The sequence below is a fragment of the Tursiops truncatus genome, chromosome X (genome assembly GCF_011762595.2).
Source record: "Tursiops truncatus isolate mTurTru1 chromosome X, mTurTru1.mat.Y, whole genome shotgun sequence".
Classification (NCBI taxonomy): Eukaryota; Metazoa; Chordata; class Mammalia; order Artiodactyla; family Delphinidae; genus Tursiops; species Tursiops truncatus.
Window position 1 is genome coordinate 97738001 of NC_047055.1, and position 20569 is coordinate 97758569.

General features: G+C 42.1%; 2 protein-coding genes and 2 pseudogenes across 2 annotated transcripts in view; 1 reads left to right on the forward strand and 3 right to left on the reverse strand.

Annotated features, from left to right (window-relative positions):
* The window catches only part of CFAP47 (cilia and flagella associated protein 47), a 516906-nt gene that overhangs the window by 452766 nt on the left and 43571 nt on the right, over positions 1–20569 (reverse strand).
* Positions 4273–4641, forward strand: LOC117310314 (ubiquitin-conjugating enzyme E2 D3 pseudogene; annotated as a pseudogene).
* On the reverse strand, positions 6653–7323 carry LOC117310388 (melanoma-associated antigen B4-like; annotated as a pseudogene).
* Positions 12367–13683, reverse strand: LOC101316359 (melanoma-associated antigen B3-like). The gene has a single exon (XM_004331303.4). It carries the CDS (start codon positions 13681–13683, stop codon positions 12652–12654), a length of 1032 nt encoding a protein of 343 aa, XP_004331351.3. The 3' UTR covers positions 12367–12651.

A 20569-nucleotide genomic window follows, 5' to 3' on the forward strand; every position in this document is an offset into this window, starting at 1 on the left:
TGAGGTCACTCTCCTTAGTCTTTGGATAACTCCTATATTCAGGGGTGATTGTCTCCTCGGTCCTCATTCATGGGGGTTCTTATATCAGCTTCTGTCTCTTGATTAAAGGCTTTCTGGGAAACGCATATTCCTACAAACATTTGACCGGTTACCCTATTGCAAATCTTGGGAGAAAATGGGTCTCTGTCCCGAAAGTGATGTAAGATTAGGAAAATACAGCACAAATTAAGGACCTCAGGACAGATGTTACGCTGTCAGAGAAAAAAAGCTGATATATTCCTTCTCTTCACCAGCCAGACTTAGGGTAGTTCTAAAATATTTACTTTCTACATAGAAGGATAGAGCCAGATAATCTTGTAAGCCCCTGATCATTTGAGGGTATCTGATTTTGCACATGCAGATGATCATATTGTTACTGAGCATTATCTCTTTCTCTCCTTTATTCATATCTCTTGTTTATTTCCGTATTCGTACTGCTGTGGGTATGTATTCCAATCCAGTGTTTTGGTCACAGAGTCCTTCTTTTCATCACTCAAGATACATTTCGAAGTGGTAGAAGACAGTGAATTAACTGACTCATGATCAGCCTCAGGCTGGGAGGAGTGGAATGGCGCGAGCTCTGGACAAATTCAGACCAGAGGTCCAGTCCCAGCCATGTGACCTATTAGCTGTGTGAACTCAGGTCCATCACCAAGCTCTGTGAGCCTCAGGTGAAGTGGCTTTGTTAAGCCCTATTTTGCAGGGCTAGTGGCATGCAGGTAATGTATGTAAAACACCTGGCACAGCGCCTGGACCACATTGAGACTTTACACAATGTCTGTTTTTACCATGATTATGATTATTTTGGCTGCAGACGATACCACCCACCCTGAAGGAATTTTTAAATCCAGGAGATATCAGAGCATATGTGGCATTCTAGGACATGGAACACCAAATCAGTCCAAAATGCTGTTTACAAAGAATCTTTAATTTCCCCAATAAATCAAATATGAAAATTATATTTTCCTTCCAACTGAATGAAATTCAAATATTCTAGAATATGCTTCCAAGACTAACTCTTTCTTCCTTCCAAGCTGCCCTTTCATCTAAACTAAACAACCCCTATCGTCATTAATTTTACCGTCACCAAAAATCTACACCTCTCGTAGACTTTGCGGAATTACAACCAAAAAAAAAAAAAAAAAAAAAAAACTGAATGCGAATGCCCTTTTAATAGAATGGGCTCTGACTCCTTGTCCCCCAGCAAAGAGTATCAGCCCACTGGCTTCTGAGTTTCCAGTTTCAGACTACTGTCACCTTTATTTCAAAGACACTCCTTGGAGATGATGTGCATAAAACACCTAGGTTGTGCACTGTGTTCACCTGCACTGGGACAGGAGCACGGGGCACGTTCCATCCCTGCCCCGGGTGGAGATTTCTCTCTGGTTTACTCATGATTTCAAAGTAACTGTTAAGGGCAGTTTTCCATTCCAGGCTTAAGTCTCTCAACTCTGAGACCCACCATCTGAGGGTCTGGCCCCTGTTCAGTGTTTCCACAGCCTCACTGGCTGGCTCACCATACGGCCTAACTTAAAATTATCTCCCACTGCAGGACTTTTATATTGTCCTAAAGTCTCAAAGTGCCTTGCATCAGGACGTTTACACTAGACTCCTCATGAGGAACCCCTCAACCCCCACTTCTTACCCCTTATTTTTATTGGGCCTTTAGATCTTCGTTCACCAGCTGCTTTCTATGAATGCTGCTCTTAGACTCTAGAATTCTACAGGCAGGGGTTGGGTCTATGTTTCTTAGCATCCCCAGTACCATCCAAAAGCCTTCTGAAGAGCAGACGCTAAATTGATATTTGAACAATTAAAGATCAGGGCTTCCCTGGTGGCACAGTGGTTAAGAATCCGCCTGCCAATGCAGGGAACACGGGTTCGAGCCCTGGTCCGGGAAGATCCCACATACCGCGGAGCAACTAAGCCCGTGTGCCACAGCTACTGAGCCTGCGCTCTAGAGCCCGTGAGCCACAACTGCTGAAGCCCACGTGCCACAACTACTGAAGCCCACGTGCCTAGGGCCCGTGCTCTGCAACAAGAGAAGCCACCGCAGTGAGAAGCCCACGCACCGCAATGAAGAGTAGACCCACTCGCCGCAACTAAAGAAAGCCCTTGCAGCAACCAAGACCCAACGCAGCTAAAAATTAATAAATCAAAAAAATAAAAATAAAAAAAAAGAGCACATGTGCAAGAAGGCAAAATACTGTGATTTCACTTCTCCCACATTCTTAAGTAAGCAAATCCAGGTATATATACTTCCATTTTACAAAGAAAGACTACAAGGAATAAACAAACAAGAAGTGAATACCTCTTCAGTTTTTTTTTCTGTATCTCATGATCACACAGACTTTACTGTGGAATAATTTCCTTTTTCACAAAAAATCCATATTCCAATGTTCCGAATGACAAGAAATGATTCAAGGATTTCCAGTTTGTGTTACATAATACCAAAATTCTTATTTTTCAACCTGATAAGCTGCACTAAATGTGTGAGTCATATCATTAATAAACTTAGACTCTGAAGCTAAACACATCTTTAATTGAAAGGAACAACATTTAAAAATAGAAAAAAGAAAAATCTCCGATTTGTGCATATTGTCTAGGAACACAAATATATTATATGTTGTGTTCCCATGAGCCACACCTTGGCCCTCCACTAGTTGGGAGACTGACTGCTTTCTTTAAATACAATGTGAAGTATCCGCTCAGACTTCACTAGGGACCGGAGGAGCTTTGGGACATGCCCTGGAACACCCACTGGCCAGCGTAGCAGTATGAGCCCTGGCTGCAGCTCTGGCTCAGGCTCTCTCTTCCTCATCTCTCAAAGCCTCTTCATACCAGGATGGGAAGGCACTGGGCTTGGTATCACTGACATTAGCCCCAAACTCACACATTCTTTTATATATCTATATCCATAACTATCCTGGAAGCACCCCATATTAGTTTACAAAGATCATGCTCATTCTTTTTCATAGCTACACAGTATAGTACTCCACTCTGTGAATATACCATGTTTTTATCAATTAATATATTCACGGACATTGCAGTATTTTCACATTGTTGTGGATGTGTCTTCGGGGTTAATTTCTGAAAAATTGGAGTTACTGGCTCAAATGTAAATGCATATTTCCTTTTGTTGTATCGCCAAATTCTGTTTATGTTCTAATCTCATTCTTTGACGTGTAGCTGTCCAGCTACACGTCAAAGAATGAGATTAGAACATTCTCTAACATTACATACAAAAATATACTCAAAACCAATTGAAGACCTAAATATACGAGTGGAAAACATAATGCTCCTAGAAGATAACATGGGTGGAACACTCTTTGACATAAATCATAGCAATATTTTTTTGGATCTGTCTCCTAAAGCAAAGGAAATAAAAGCAGAAACAAACAAATGGAATATAATGAAAGTTAAAAGCTTTTGCACAGCAAAGGAAACCATTGACAAAATGAAAAGACAACCTGTGGAATGGGAGAAAATATTTGAAAATGATATGATCAATAAGGAGTTAACATCCAAAATATATAAACAGCTCATATAACTCAACAGTTAAAAAAGAAAAACCAAATAACCCAATCGAAAAAATGGGCAGAAGATGTAAACAGACATTTTTCCAAAGAAGACATACAGATGGCCAACAGGCAAATGAAAAGACGGTCAACATCATTAATCATCAGATAAATGCAAATTAAAACTACCATGAGGTATTATTACCTCACACCTATCAGAATGGCCATCATCAAAAAGAACAGAAATAACAAATGCTGGCAAGCACGTGGAGATCTGTACACTGTTGGTGGGAATGTAAATAGGTGTAGCCACTGTGGAAAACAGTATGGAGGTTCCTCCAGAAACTAAAAATAGAGCTACCATATGACCCAGCAATTCCACTCCTGGGTATGTATCCAAAAGAAACAAACGAACAAACAAAAACCAACAACCCCACCCCCTCACTAAGTTGGATGGTCTCCTTCAGGTTCTCGATGGTTCTCTGAGCCTGAGGGTTTCCACCGCTCATCTACCCTTCCCCCCAGCTTCGTCTACATGCCTCTGACCTCACCCTCCCAGTCCAACCTCTCTGTTTAGTAAGAAGGTGCCTGTGTCTGGCAGAGCCAGGATAGGATGAAGAGACAGTCCTTCCCAGCCGCCCAGATAATCAAGAGTTTTGACCGGATCTTTGAGCACACACCAGGACTGTGAGGGGCCAGAGGAAAAGCACAGACTATGGTGCTGAAAGGGATTAATAAGGAACTTCGTGATTTGGCCCGTGACCCTCCAGCACGCTGCTCTGCAGGTCCAGCTGGGGATAATATGTTTCATTGGCAAGCCACAATTATGGAAGCTAATGAAAACCCATATCAAGGTGGTGTATTCCTTTTGACAATTCATTTTCCTACAGACTACCCCTTCAAACTACCTAAGGTTGCATTTGCAACAAGAATTTATCATTCAGACATTAACACTAATGGCAGCATTTGTCTCAATATTCTAAGATCACAGTGGTCTCCTCCTTTAATTGTTTCTAACGTTCTTTCATCCATTTGTTCACTGCTATATGATCCAAACCCAGATGACCCCCCCCCAGTGCCATAGACTGCATGAATCTATAAAACAGAGAGAGAGAAGTACAAAAGAATTTCTCAGGAACGGACTCAGAAGTATGCCAGGTATGCTACCTTAAAGTCAGAATAACCTGCATTATAGACAGAATAAACTTTAAATTACTGTTAAAAAAGGAAAAAACCACTAATTCGAAAAGATGCACGCACCCCAATGTTCATAGCAACATTACTGACAATTGCCAAGATGTATATACCACATCTTCTTCATACACACACACACGTGCACACACACACACACACACAATGGAATACTAGTCAGCCACAAAAAAAGAACGAACTTTTGCCATTCTGCAACAACATGGATGGAGTTGGAGGGTATTATGCTAAGTGAAATAAGTGAGATAGAGGAAGAAAAAGACTGTATAATACCACTTATATGAAGGATGTCAAAAATAAAGCAAACTAGGGAAATATGAAAGACTCACAGATATAGAGAACAAACTAGTGGTTACCAGTGGGAAGAGGGAAGGGGGAGGGGCAGGGGAAGGATAGGGGATTAAGAGATACAAAATACTATGTATAAAATAAATAAGCGGGCTTCCCTGGTGGCGCAGTGGTTCAGAGTCTGCCTGCCGATGCAGGGGACACAGGTTCGTGCCCCTGTCCGGGAAGATCCCACAGCCGCAGAGCGGCTGGCCCCGTGAGCCATGGCCACTGAGCCTGCGCGTCCGGAGCCTGTGCTCCACAACGGGAGAGGCCACAACAGTGAGAGGCTGGCGTACCGCAAAAAAATAAAATTAAAATAAAAAAATAATAAATAAGCTACAAGGATATATTGTACAACAAAGGGTATATAGCCAATATTTTATAATAACTGTAAATGGAATATAATCTTTAAAAATTGTGAATCACTCTGTTGTATACATGAAACTTATGAAATATTGTACATCAACTATACCTCAATTAAAAAAGATCTACTCTCTTAACAACTTTCAAATATACAATACAGTATTATTAACTATAGTCACCATGCTGCACATTACATCCCCAGGACTTCTTTATTTTGTAAATGGTTTGTACCGTTTGGCCATTTACACCCATTTCATCCATCCTCCACCCCACACCTATGGCAACCACCAATCTGTTCTCTGGGTGTTTTTTTTTTTTTAATTTCCACATATAAGTGAGATCATATAGTATTTGTCTTTGTCCCTCTGTGTTATTGCAAATGGCAGGATTTCCTTTTTTTTTAAATGGCTGAATAATATCCGAGGGAGAGTGAGAGTATGACTGTGTGTGTGAGTGTGTGTGTATCACATTTTCTTTATCCATTAATGAACACTTACGTTGTTTTCATGTCTTGGTTATGGTAAATAAATGAATATGGGGGGGTTGTGCAGATATCTTTTCAAAAAAGTTGTTGTTTTCTTTTCCTTCAGATAAATTTCCAGGAGTGGAATTGCTGGATCACACGGTAGTTCTATTTTCAATTTTTTCATGAACCTCTATACTGTTTTCCATAGTGGCTGCATCAATTTACAGTCCCATAAAATCATATTTTCTTGAATAATTTAAGCACATCCTAAATGCAAAAGGTATATATCTTTTCCTAACTTTAAAAGGTGTATATCTTTTAAATTTTGGAAAAGAAAGACTGAATGGAGTACGCCAAACCCATAAGTGAACAACTTTAATTTGTTTTCTCTATCTTCTTATCCTATTTTACTGTGGAGTTCTTTCACATTACCAAGGATATCCCTATTCCAATTCCATGCAGTCTTGTTCTGGATCACATAGATGATTTAAAAATTTTCAATTTGTATTTCAAAAAACAAAATTCTTACTTCTAAATCTGATAAAGAGCAATAAGTGTGTGCCCATGTCATTCATAAGCTTATGTTCTGAATCTAAATAAACTTTCTTTTGAAAAGAAAATCACTTGAAAATTACCAAAAAAATAAGCCAACAGGAATTTATGCATATCAGGAACACTGGTTAACAGGCTTTTCCAACCACAAAGTGACGAATCGGCCTCTACCTCACTAGGGGTGACAGGAGCGACTCGATGTGGCCCTGGAATGTGCACTGGCTGTGGCAGTAGTGCCAGCCCTGGCTGCAGCCCTGGCTCGGGCTCTCTCTCCCTCATCTCTCAAAGCCTCTTCATACCAGGATGGGAAGGCAGTGGGGACCCTATCATTGACCTTGGCCAAAAACTCCAGGACTTTCATTTTGCTGGTTTCAGCTTGGGCTCTTGATCGCTGTCACGCATCTGATGATACACCAGGTATTTTCCTGCACCAAATCTTCTGTGATAAGCTTCCTGGGCTCCACCAAGATGAAGTGCCTCTTTCCATCAAAAACACCCAAAACATTCAGGAATTCCCAGATCTCCTCCTCAGAGGCGCGGTCGCCATGCAAGAAGATCACACCGAGGACGGGCATCAGGGGCCCATTCTTCCGAAACCGCCCGCCACTGCTCCGACGGCCATCATCGGTGAGATCTAGCTTGCTGACAAGGGCATAGGAATCACCACCCGGCTTGACTTCCTTCAAGTCAAGGCCGCAGACCAGTTCCATGTGCTCAGTGGCTCTCCTTAGGATCTCAGGGAATTGTTCCCTGTACATTTTGTTGACAACCTTCAGCATGTCTACCTTCATGATGGGTTCTTTTATATTTCTGCAGTAGGAATTGCATCAACATCCCTGCCTTCATGGCTAGAAGGTCCTTCTGTAAGCTCTCAGTGGAGGCTGAGGCTTTAGAGCGACGTGCACTTTCTCATCTTGGCTCTTGACATCTTTTTCGGACATTGTGCATGAAATAGCTGAGAAGTAACGATGGTGGATGTGGATCTCTGAGGCTCCTAGGAATGCCAGCCACCGGGGAGTCCAAGGAAACATCCCCAAAACAGGAGAGGAAGAGAAGGGGGACTCTTCCCTGCTCAGTGGTTTGAGCACCCTGGAGATCCTGGGTCTCACCCCGGGCATGCTGGCATTTCTCACGAGCACTGAGTTTACTCTTGTGACCCTAGGGAATGATGAGTGTGATCAGGAACAGCAGGCGGGAGTGTGGGTGATGCCCGCACTTGGAGGAGGGAGGAGGAGGGGGAATGAGATGATGTGAGGACCTTCAGCAGGGACATTCCACGTAAGCTTTAACCAAGTCCATCTCTGCAGGTTTCCTTGAGGGCACTGCCCTAGGACTCTGCAGGGCTCTTGTTCTCCTGGTCAACCTGTCCCTGAGAACCCAGTGGAGAAACGGTGAGCCTTAGGCTGCAGCCTGCCTGCCCTGTGTTTTACTGACTAGGGTGACAGCATGGTTGATAGTGGGTCCACTTGTGTTTTTCAGTGTAGGGGGTCTTCTATGTTTAGCTTCAGGATTATCATGACAGCTCTTGGCAAGGCCTGGAAACTCCCCTCTCTGTTACTCTAAAGGTGACACCCCAAAGCTCTCCGGGACCCACAAGAAGGAAGTGAGAGGGGCACCTCAGCCCACCACTCTTATCAGGGGGAACCCAGTAGTTAAAGCTCTGTGGGTAACTCTCTGTCCTGAGCTTGTTAGATCCTAAGTCATCATTTGGAGTCCTCACTTGGATACCGCACAGGGTCATGGACTCTTCCTTTTGCTGACTGGGGGCTGGACCTTCAGACCAAGGATCTCACCTCCTTCCAGAACTCATAAAAAATGCGATGGGGATCCATGAAAGAAATAATTGATAAGCTAGATTTCATTCCCTTAAACTTCTAATCTGCAAAAATACACCATCAAGAGAACAAGAAGATGAGCTACAGTCTCAGAGGAAATATTTGCAAAAGACAGATCTGATGAAGGCTTTTATCCAAAATATACAAAGAACTCTTAAAATTCAATAAGAAGGAAACTAACAACCCGATTAAAAAAATGGACAAAAGATATGAACAGATACCTCACTAAGGAAGATATACAGATGGCAAACAAGCATATGAAAAGATGCTCACCATCATGTACCATTAGGGAACTGCAAATTAAAATTACAACCAGAAACCACTACGTGCCAAAATCCAGAGGACTGACAGCACCAAATGCTGGTGAGGATGGGATTCAACAAGAACGCTTTCATTGTTGGTGGTGATGCAAATGGTATAGCCACTTTGGAAGCCAGTTTGCAAGCTTCTCAGTAAACTAAACATATTCTATACTGTTGGTGGGAATGTAAATTGGTCCAGACACTATGGGAAACAGTATGGAGGCTCCTCAAAAAATCAAAAATAGGGCTTCCCTGGTGGTGCAGTGGTTGAGAGTCCGCCTGCCGATGCGGGGGACGTGGCTTCGTGCCCGGGTCCGGGAGAATCCCATGTGCCGCGGAGCGGCTGGGCCCGTGAGCCATGGCCGCTGAGCCTGCGCATCCAGAGCCTGTGCTCCGCAGCGGGAGAGGCCGCAGCAGTGAGAGGCCCGCATACCGCAAAAAAAAAAAAAAAAAAAAAATCAAAAATAACATATGATATTATCGGCAATCCCACTACTATCCAAAGGAATTGAAATCAGGACCTTGAAGAGATATCTGCATTCCCATGTTCATTGCAGCATTATTCCTAATAGCCAAGCTATGGAAGCAACCTAAATGTCCACCGATGGATGAATGGATAAAGTATAAAGTATACATACAATGGAATATCATTCAGCTTTAAAAAGAAGCTAAAACTTCTCCAGCTATGACAGCGTGAATAAATCTAGAGAACATTATGTTCCAGTGAAATAAGCCAGACACAGAAGGACAAATACTACATGATGTCATTTATATGAGGAATCTAAAATAGTCAAAGTCAGAGAAGCAGAGAGTAGAGTGGTGGTTGCCAGGGGCTATGGAGATGGGGAAAATGAGAAGGTTTTAATCAAAAGTTACAAAGTTTCAGTTATGCAAGGTAAATCCTAGGGATCTACTATACAGCATAGAGTTTACAGTTAAGAATACTATATTGTACACTTTCTAACAGGTTAAATCTTATGGTAAGTGTTCTTACCACACACACAAAATAAAAAGGGTGGGAGGAAACATTTGGAGGTCATTGATATGTTTATGGCATAAACTGTGGTGACTGATAGTTTCACAAGTGGATACTTATCTCCGAACTCATCAATTTGTATACATTAAATACGTACGGTTTTTGTATGTCCATCCTACCTCAATAAATTGTTTTTTTTTTTAAAAAAAACAACTAAACATACCCTTACCATACAATCTAGTAATCATGCTCCTTGGTATTTACCAAAATGAGTTGGAAACTTACATCCACACAAAAACCTGCACACCGATGTTTATAGCAGCTTTACTCATAACTGCCAAAACTTAAAAGCAACAAAGGTGTCCTTCAGCAGGTAAATGGATAAATAATGGAATACTGTTCAGTGCTAGAAATAAATATCAAACCATGAAAAGACATGGAGGAACCTTAGATGTGTACTACTAAGTGAAAGAAACTAATCTTAAAAGGCTACATGCTGCGTGATTCCAACTACATGACATCCTGGAAAAAGGCAAAACTATAGAAAAAGCAAAAAGACCAGTGGTTGCCAGGGGTTGGGGGCAGGGAGGGATGAATAGAGCACAGAGAATTTTTAGGGTAGTGAAATTACTCTGTATGACACTATAATGGTAGATACAAGTCATCATACGTTCGTCGGAACCCACACAGTGTACACCACCAAGAATGAAGCCTAATGTAACTCTGGACTTTGTGTGCTAATGATGTGTCAATGTAGCTTCATAGATCGTAGCAAACGGCCCACTCTGATGGGGGATGTTGATAGTGGGGGAGGTGTGAGCTGTGTCGGGGAAGAGGGTACATGGGAACTCCTTGTACTTTCTGCTCCATTTTGTTGTGAACCTAAAACTGCTTAAAAAAAAAATAAAGTGAACTAAAAAAAAAAACTGATGGGGGGTGGTGGTTGTTGCTCAGCCTCACACCCTTCCCTGGGGATTTAAGTCTTGAGTGCAGGTGCAGGGCCAGTTTTCCCTTCTATGCAAGAGTGGGTGGGCCTCTCAGTCCTCACTCAGTTTCCTTGATTTGACTCCTGGCAGGGCCTGAGGCTCCCCTCTTTCTCGACCTGAGGACATTTCTTCAGAGAAAGGCTCTTATTTCCCTGAGATCCAATAGGAGGTGAGGGTGGCCTTACTTGGCCACACCTGCCATGCCATGAGTGACAACTGTATCAGGCAGGTTGAGACCATATGATGGTGATCCCACTCAGGGTTCTAACTCAGTACCCTAAATCTGACTCACGTGAAGGCCTAAGATTCCCCCCTCTGCTGCCCTGGGACCTCCCCCTCAAACCAAGTTCCGCACTTTTCTGTGATCCCCGAGAAGGATATGAGGCCGTCTCTTCCTGACATTTACACCAGGATCTGTCACGGCAACAGGGAGGATTCTGTGAGGTCTCCGCTGATATGGGTTTGGTGGAGTGGGCTCTGGCTCCCCCAACTAGGGCAAAGAGTGCCAGTCCAGTGGCTTCTGGGCATCCCCCCTCAGGGGAGTACCACCCTTATTTCTCAGAAACTCCCTGGAGACATGACAGCATGAATAAAACATCTAATTTGCATAGTGTTCACCTGCACTGGGACAAGAGCACAGGACACATTCTATTCCTGCCTCAGGTGATTTCTCTCTGATTTACCCACAACCCCAAAGTAAAAGGAGACCTCGAAGATATTGCAGGTTTGGTTCCAGACCCCCAAAATAAAGTGAATAGCACAATAAAGTGAGTCACAAGGATTTTTTGGTTTCCCAGTGCTCTTACAAAATTTATGTTTACACTATACTGCAGTCTATTAAGCGTGCAATAGTATTATGTCAAGGAACAATGTACATACCTTAATTAAAAAATACATTTTTGCTAAAAAATGCTAACCAGCATCTGAACCTTCAGCGAGTCCATCTTTTTGCTGGTGGAAGGTGTGAAATATTGTGAGAATTACCAAAATGTGACACAGAGACATGAAGTGAGAATACGTTGTTGGAAAAATGGCACTGAAAGACTTGCTGGAAGCAAGGTTGACACAAACCTTCAATTTGTTAAAAAAAGAAAAGAAAAAGCACTATCTGTGAAATACAATAAAGCAAAGCACAACAAAATGAAGTGTGCCTGTAACTGCTAAGGGCAGTTTCCCATTCCAGGCTTTGTCTTTCAACTGTACGGCCCACCATCTGAGGATCTGGCCCCTGCTCAAAATTATCAGTCTCATCTAGCCCACCACGCACCTAACTTATAATTACCTCCCACTGAAGGACTTACATTTTTCCCAAGGCCCACCACTGCCTTGCATCAGGGAATTTACATTTGACTGCTATCATGTGAAACCACCCCTTCTCCTTTCTTATCCTGTCTTTTCATTTGACCTTTTGGTCTTAGAGTATACATCACCATTTTCTTTATATGATAGCTGCTTCTCGGCTCTATAATTTTATGGTCAGTGGCTAGGTCTCCTTCTTCTCAGCTCTCACAGTACTAGCAAGGAGCCTTCTAAGAGCAGATGCTCAATTAATGTTTGGGGAATAAACGAGCCTGTGAGCATGAGGTCTAATTTATTATGATTTAATTCTACATTTTTGAATGAGCCAAGCACATACTGTTATTTCTAATTTTATAAAACAGAGTAAAAGGAATTAGTAAACCAAATATTGACCATCTTACTTTTTCTATACTATACTACATACACTATACTATACTATACTTAACTTTTTCACATTTTCAAGGAATTGCATATTGCAATGCCATGTTATCTTCCACCAAATTACTAAATAAGATGGAAGTTTTCCCAATATGTTTTACAAAACAGCAAAACTCTTATTCTTAAACCTGATAAACAACAGTAAGTATGACTGATGTAATTCATAAACTTACATTCTAACGCTAAATAAAATTTCATTTAGGAGTAACGTTTGAAAAACAGCAAAAAACAAAGACGTATTTCCAAATTCCCCATACAGAACAGGAACACGAAGGTATTATACAGTGTTCCCTCTGTCACACCCAGCCCTACACTACTTGAAATATTGAATGCTCTCTTCAGCCACAAAGTGCAGAATTTGCCTCAGATTCTGTGTGGGAGGAGCTGGACAGAACACTGGAACATCCACTGGCTTGGGCTCTCTCTTCCTCATCTTTCAAAGCCTCTTCATACCAAGACTGGAAGGCACTGGGGACGGTGTGATTGACCTTGGCCAGGAACTCCAGGACTTTCATCTTGCTGGTTTCGGCATGTGCTCTCGGGCCCCACAGGAACTCGTAGCACGCTGGATCACTGTTGGCCACTTGCCGGTATTCCAAATACTTCAGCTTCACCCAATCTTGGGTGATGAGCTTCTTGGGCTCCCCAAATATGAAGTGCCTCTTCCCAGCATAGACTCTCATCTTATTCAGGAATTCCCAGATATTCTCCTCTGTGGCGCAGTTGCCCTTCATGAGGATCACAGCCAGAATGTACATCAGGAGACCGGTCTTGGGTAACCCGCTGCCACGGCTCATGGTCCCATCGTTGGGGAGAGCCATTTTGCTGACAAAGGTATAAGTATGCTTGGTACGGTCGACCTCCTTTAAGTCAACACCAAATAGCATCTCCATGCTGAAGGAAGCTCTTCTGAGGATCTCAGGGAATTGATTTTGGTACTTCTTAGCGATAAACTTCAGCATATGTGCTTTCCTAACAGGCTTTTTCATTTTATACATGTGCACCAGGAACTGCACCAACACACTCGCTGTCCTCCTTAGAGGGCCTTTTCGAGACCGCACGGCGGAGACGGGGGCCTGAGAGGAACTGTGCTTTTTCTTCATTTGGCCTTTGGCTCCTTTGTTTGATCTTGCGGGAGAAACACCTGCAGGATTAGTGGTGGTGGCTAGGGCCCTCTGAGGACTCTTGCGAGTGCTACGTGACTTAGCACCCGGCTTTCTCCGAGTAGTAACCCCAAGAGAAGGACATGAAGACGAGGCGGCTTCCTCCTCAGCTGCAGTGGCCTGAGCACCCGTCAGACCCTGGGTCCCACTTTGGGCCTGGCAGCGTCTCTCACGGGTGCGGAGCTTACTCTTCCGCCCCCGAGGCATGGTGACTGTGGTCAGGGACAAAAGGCAGGAGCGCAGGTAGGACAGCGGGGTGATCTGGCAGAGATGCGAGAGGATGAGAGGCTGTGAGTGCCTACAGCAGGGAGGTACCACCCTGCCTTTAAGAGGGCCGCTCTTCAGGTTTCCATGTGGGCCCTGCTCTACGAACACACAGGACTCCTGTTCTGATCACCCTGTCCTATCCTCTAAGAACCCTGTGGAAATAATTAAAGTGAGCCTCAGGCTGCAGCCTGCCAGCCCTGCCTGGTGCTTATTGGGGCTGAGAGCAGCAGTGGGCAATTATCTAGTCCTTGTGGAGCCCCCTCTACTCTGGAGCATTGGGGTCCCCTCAGTTCATATGCAGGACCATCATATCAACTTTGGGCAGGGCCTGGGCCCCCTCCTCTGTGCTGCTCTAAATTTATACCTCAGACCCAGATCCTCATCTTCCTGGGATACCTTAAGAAGAAGTGAAGGGGCACCTCAGCCTAGCACCCCTGCCAGGGAGCACCCACAGCTGACAGCTCTATGGGACTCTGTCCTGGGCTCCTTGGGGTCCTCAGTCCTCATTCAGGGTCCTTGCCTTGGCTCTCACCAATCTGATACCATCAAAAATAAAGGAGGGGAAACCCGGGAGCTGTGCAAACAAAGAAGAGAAAGGGAAATCTCTCCCAGCAGCCTCAGGAGCAGCGGATTAAATCTCCACAATCAACTTGATGTACCCCGCATCTGTGGAATACCTGAATAGACAACAAATCATCCCAAACTGAGGAGCCGTGCGGATGAAAGGCTCTTGGTGCTGCGGCCAGGAGTCAGGGCTGTGCCTCTGAGGTGGGAGAGCCAACTTCAGGACACTGGTCAACAAGAGAACTCCAGGTTCCACATAATATCAAACAGGGAAAATCTCCCAGAGATCTCCATCTCAACACCAGCACCCAGCTTCACTCAACGACCAGCAAGCTACAGTGCTGGACACCCTATGCCAAACAACTAGCAAAAAAGGTACACAAGCCCACCCACTGGCAGAGAGGCTGCCTAAAATCATAATAAGGCCAAAGACACCCCAAAACACACCACCAGACGTGGACCTGCCCACCAGAAAGTCAAGTTCCAGCCTCATCCACCATAACAGAGGCACTAGTCTCCTCCACCAGGAAGGCTACACAACCCACTGAACCAACCTTAGCCACTGGGGACAGACATCAAAAACAACAGGAACTACGAACCTGCAGCCTGCAAAAAGGAGACCCCAAACACAGCAAGATAAGCAAAATGAGAAGACAGAAAAACACACGGCAGATGAAGGAGCAAGATAAAAATGCACCAGACCGAACAAGTGAAGAGGAAATAGGCAGTCTACCTGAAAAAGAATTCAGAATAATGATACTAAAGATGATCCAAAATCTTGGAAATAGAATGGACAAAATGCAAGAAACATTTAACAAGGACCTAGAAGAACTAAAGATGAAACAAACAATGATGAACAACACAATAAATGAAATGAAAAAGACTCTAGATGGGATCAATAGCAGAATAACTGAGGCAGAAGAACGGATAAGTGACCTGGAAGATAAAATAGTGGAAATAACTACTGCAGAGCAGAATGAAGAAAAAAGAAAGAAAAGAACTGAGGACACTCTCAGAGACCTCTCAGACAACATTAAATGCACAAACATTCGAATTATAGGGGTTCCAGAAGAAGAAGAGAAAAAGAAAGGGACTGAGAAAATATTTGAAGAGATTATAGTTGAAAACTTCCCTAATATGGGAAAGGAAATAGTTAATCAAGTTCAGGAAGCACAGAGAGTCCCATACAGGATAAATCCAAGGAGAAATACGCCAAGACACATATTAATCAAACTGTCAAAAATTAAATACAAAGAAAGCATATTAAAAGCAGCAAGGGAAAAACAACAAATAATACACAAGGTAATCCCCATAAGGTTAACAGCTGATCTCTCAGCAGAAACTCTGTAAGCCAGAAGGGAGTGGCAGTACATACTGAAAGTGATGAAGGAGAAAAACCTGCAACCAAGATTACTCTACCCAGCAAGGATCTCATTCAGATTAGATGGAGAAATTAAAACTTTTACAGACACGCAAAAGCTGAGAGAGTTCAGCACCACCAAACCAGCTTTACATAAATGCTAAAGAAACTTCTCTAGGCAAGAAACACAAGAGAAGGAAAAGACCTACAATAATGAGCCCAAAACAATTCAGAAAATGGGAATAAAAACATACATATCGATAATTACCTTAAATGTAAATGGACTAAGTGCTCCCACCAAAAGACACAGATTGGCTAAATGGATACAAAAACAAGAACCATATATATGCTGTCTACAAGAGACCCACTTCAGACCTAGAGACACATACAGACTGAAAGTAAGGGGATGGAAAAAGATATTCCATGCAAATGGAAACCAAAAGAAAGCTGGAGTAGCAATTCTCATATCAGACAAAATAGACTTTAAAATAAAGACTATTAGAAGAGACAAAGAAGGACACTACATAATGATCAAGGGATCGATCTAAGAAGAAGATGTAACAATTGTAAATATTTATGCACCCAACATAAGAGCACCTCAATACATAAGGCAAATACTAACAGCCTTAAAAGAGGAAATTGACAGTAACACATTCATAGTAGGGGACTTTAACACCCCACTTTCACCCATGGACAGATCATCCAAAATGAAAATAAATAAGGAAACACAAGCTTTAAATGATACATTAAACAAGATGGACTTAATTGATATTAATAGGACACTCCATCCAAAAACAACAGAATACACATTTTTCTCAAATGCTCATGGAACATTCTCCAGGATAGATCATATCTTGGGTCACAAACCAAGCCTTGATAAATTTAAGAAAATTGAAATTCTATCAAGTATCTTTTCCGACCACAACACCATGAGACTAGATATCAATTACAGGAAAAGATCTGTAAAAAATACAAACACATGGAGGCTAAACAATACACTACTTAATAACAAGGTGATCACTGAAGAAATCAAAGAGGAAATAAAAAAATACCTAGAAACAAATGACAATGGAGACACGACGACCCAAAACCTATGGTATGCAGCAAAAGCAGTTCTAAGAGGGAAGTTTATAGCAATACAAGCCCCCTTAAGAAACAGGAAACAACTCAAATAAACAACCTAACCTTGCACCTAAAGCAATTACAAAAAGAAGAAAAAGAAACCGCAAAGTTATCAGAAGGAAAGAAATCATAAAAATCAGATCAGAAATAAATGAAAAAGAAATGAAGGAAACAATAGCAAAGATCAATAAAACTAAAAGCTGGTTCTTTGAGAAGATAAACAAAATTGTTAAACCATTAGCCGGACTCATCAAGAAAAAAAGGGAGAAGACTCAAATCAACAGAATTAGAAATGAAAAAGGAGAAATAACAACTGACACTGCAGAAATACAGAAGGTCATGAGCGATTACTACAAGCAACTCTATGCCAATAAAATGGACAACCTGGAAGAAATGGACAAATTCTTAGAAATGCACAACCTGCCAAGACTGAATCAGGAAGAAACAGAAAATATGAACAGACGAATCACAAGCAGTGAAATTGAAACTATGATTAAAAATCTTCCAACAAACAAAAGTCCAGGACCAGATGACTTCACAGGCAAATTCTATCAAACATTTAGAGAAGAGCTAACACCTATCCTTCTCAAACTCTTTCAAAATATAGCAGAGGGAGGAACAGTCCCAAAATCATTTTACGAAGCCACCATCACCTTGATACCAAATCCAGACAAGGATGTCCCAAAGAAAGAAAACTACAGGCCAATATCACTGATGAACCTAGATGCAAAAATCCTCAACAAAATACTAGCAAACAGAATCCAACAGCACATTAAAAGGATCACACACCATGACCAAGGGGGGTTTATTCAAGGAATGCAAGGATTCTGCAATATACGCAAATCGATCAATGTGATAAACCATATTAACAAATTGAAGGAGAAAAACCATATGATCATCTCAATAAATGCAGAGAAAGCTTCTGACATAATTCAACACCCATTTATGATAAAAACCCTGCAGAAAGTAGGCATAGAGGGAACTTTCCTCAACATAATAAAGGCCATATATGACAAACCCACAGCCAACATCATCCTCAATGGTGAAAAACTGAAAGCATTTCCACTAAGATCAGGAAGAAGACAAGGTTCCCCACTCTCACCACTCTTATTCAATATAATTTTGGAAGTTTTAGCCACAGAGAAGAAAAGGAAATAAAAGGAATCCAAATTGGAAAAGAAGAAGTAAAGCTGTCACTGTTTGCAGATGACATGATACTATACATAGAGAATCCTAAAGATGCTACCAGAAAACTGCTAGAGATAATCAATGAATTTGGTAAAGTTGCAGGATACAAAATTAATGCACAGAAATCTTTGGCATTCCTATACACTAAGGATGAAAAATCTGAAAGTGAAATCAAGAAAACACTCCCATTTACCACTGCAACAAAAAGAATAAAATATCTAGGAATAAACCTACATAAGGAGACACAAGACCTGTATTCAGAAAATTATAAGACACTGATGAGAGAAATTAAAGATGATACAAATAGATGGAGAGATATACCATGTTGTTGGATTGGAAGAATCAACATTGTGAAAATGACTCTACTACCCAAAGCAATCTACAGATTCAATGCAATCCCTACCCAACTACCACTGGCATTTTTCACAGAACTAGAACAAAAAATTTCACAATTTGTATGGAAACACAAAAGACCCCAAACAGCCAAAGCAATCTTGAGAACGAAAAACGGAGCTAGAGGAATCAGGCTCCCTGACTTCAGACTATACTACAAAGCTACAGTAATCAAGACAGTATGGTACTGGCACAAAACCAGAAAGATACATCAATGGAACAGGATAGAAAGCCCAGAGATAAACCCACGCACATATGGTCACCTTATCTTTGATAAAGGAGGCAGGAATGTACAGTGGAGAAAGGACAGCCTCTTCAATAAATGGTGCTGGGAAAACTGGACAGGTACATATAAAAGTATGAGATTAGATCATTCCCTAACACCATACACAAAAATAAGCTCAAAATGGATTAAAGACCTAAATGTAAGGTCAGAAACTATCAAACTCTTAGAGGAAAACACAGGCAGGACACTCTATGACATAAATCACAGCAAGATCCTTTTTGATCTGCCTCCTAGAGAAATGGAAATAAAAACAAAAATAAACAAACGGGACCTAATGAAACTTCAAAGCTTTCGCGCAGCAAAGGAAACCATAAACAAGACCAGAAGACAACCCTCAGAATGGGAGAAAGTATTTGCAAATGAAGCAACTGACAAAGGATTAATTTCCAAAATTTACAAGCAGCTCATGCAGCTCAATAACAAAAAAACAAACAACCCAATCCAAAAATGGGCAGAAGACCTAAATAGACATTTCTCCAAAGAAGATATACAGACTGCCAACGAACACATGAAAGAATGCTCAACATCATTAACCATTAGAGAAATGCAAATCAAAACTGCAATGAGATATCATCTCACACCAGTCAGAATGGCCATCATCAAAAAATCTAGAAACAATAAATGCTGGAGAGGGTGTGGAGAAACGGCAGCACTCCTGCACTGCTGGTGGGAATGTGAATTGGTTCAGCCACTATGGAGAACAGTATGGAGGTTCCTTAAAAAACTACAAATAGAACTACCATATGACCCAGCAATCCCACTACTGGGCATATACCCTGAGAAAACCATAATTCAAAAAGAGTCATGTACCAAAATGTTCATTGCAGCTCTATTTACAGTAGCCAGGACATGGAAGCAACCTAAGTGTCCATCATCGGATGAATGGATAAAGAAGATGTGGCACATATATACAATGGAATATTACTCAGCCATAAAAAGAAATGAAATTGAGTTATTTGTAGTGAGGTGGATGGATTTAGAGTCTGTCATACAGAGTGAAGTAAGTCAGAAAGAGAAAGACAAATACCGTATGCTAACACATATATATGGAATCCAAGAAAAAAAAAGCATGTTATGAAGAACCTAGGGGTAAGACGGGAATAAAGACACAGACCTACTGGAGCACGGACTTGAGGATATGGGGAGGGGGAAGGGTGAGCTGTGACATAGCGAGAGAGAGGCATGGACATATATACACTACCAAACGTAAGGTAGATAGCTGGTGGGAAGCAGCCACATAGCACAGGGATATCCGCTCAGTGCTTTGTGACCGCCTGGAGGGGTGGGATAGGGAGGTTGGGAGGGAGGGAGACGCAAGAGGGAAGAGATATGGGAACATATGTATATGTATAACTGATTCACTTCGTTATAAAGCAGAAACTAACACACCATTGTAAAGTAATTATACCCCAATAAAGATATTTAAAAAAAAAAAAGAAATAAAGGAGGGCTCACATACACCTGACTTCCATACCTGGGCTACCCAGCACTACAAGCAAGGAGGGGGGCACTCCCTGTTGTCTCCTCTGTTTGTGGGTGAGTGGTATCATCACTGTTCTTTCAGGGTCCTCACCCTGACTCCTATAAAGCCCTGGGTTTCTTCCCTCTGCAGAATTGAGGCTATTCAATTAGTCCAACACCCTCACATCTCTGAACTCTCCAGACAAATGAGAAGAGTGCTTCAGCTTGACAGATACTCTTGGTTTCTACTTAGAACACGTGCAGAATTTATGAGACCCTACATTTTAGAGTCGGTGTTCACCTTAGTCCTCACTCAGGTCTCTGACCCGAACTCTGTGTAGGACTTAGGACTCCTCCCACCAATAACCTGGGTAGTCCAGCCTCAGAGCAAAGCCCTCAATTCCCTGAGTCCCTAGAGGGGGAAGTCAGGGTCCTACATATATGACTACCCC

Bases quoted from the DNA above. Each gene is read 5' to 3' on its own strand.
- LOC101316359 (XM_004331303.4), bottom strand. From the start codon at position 13,683: ATGCCTCGGGGGCGGAAGAGTAAGCTCCGCACCCGTGAGAGACGCTGC.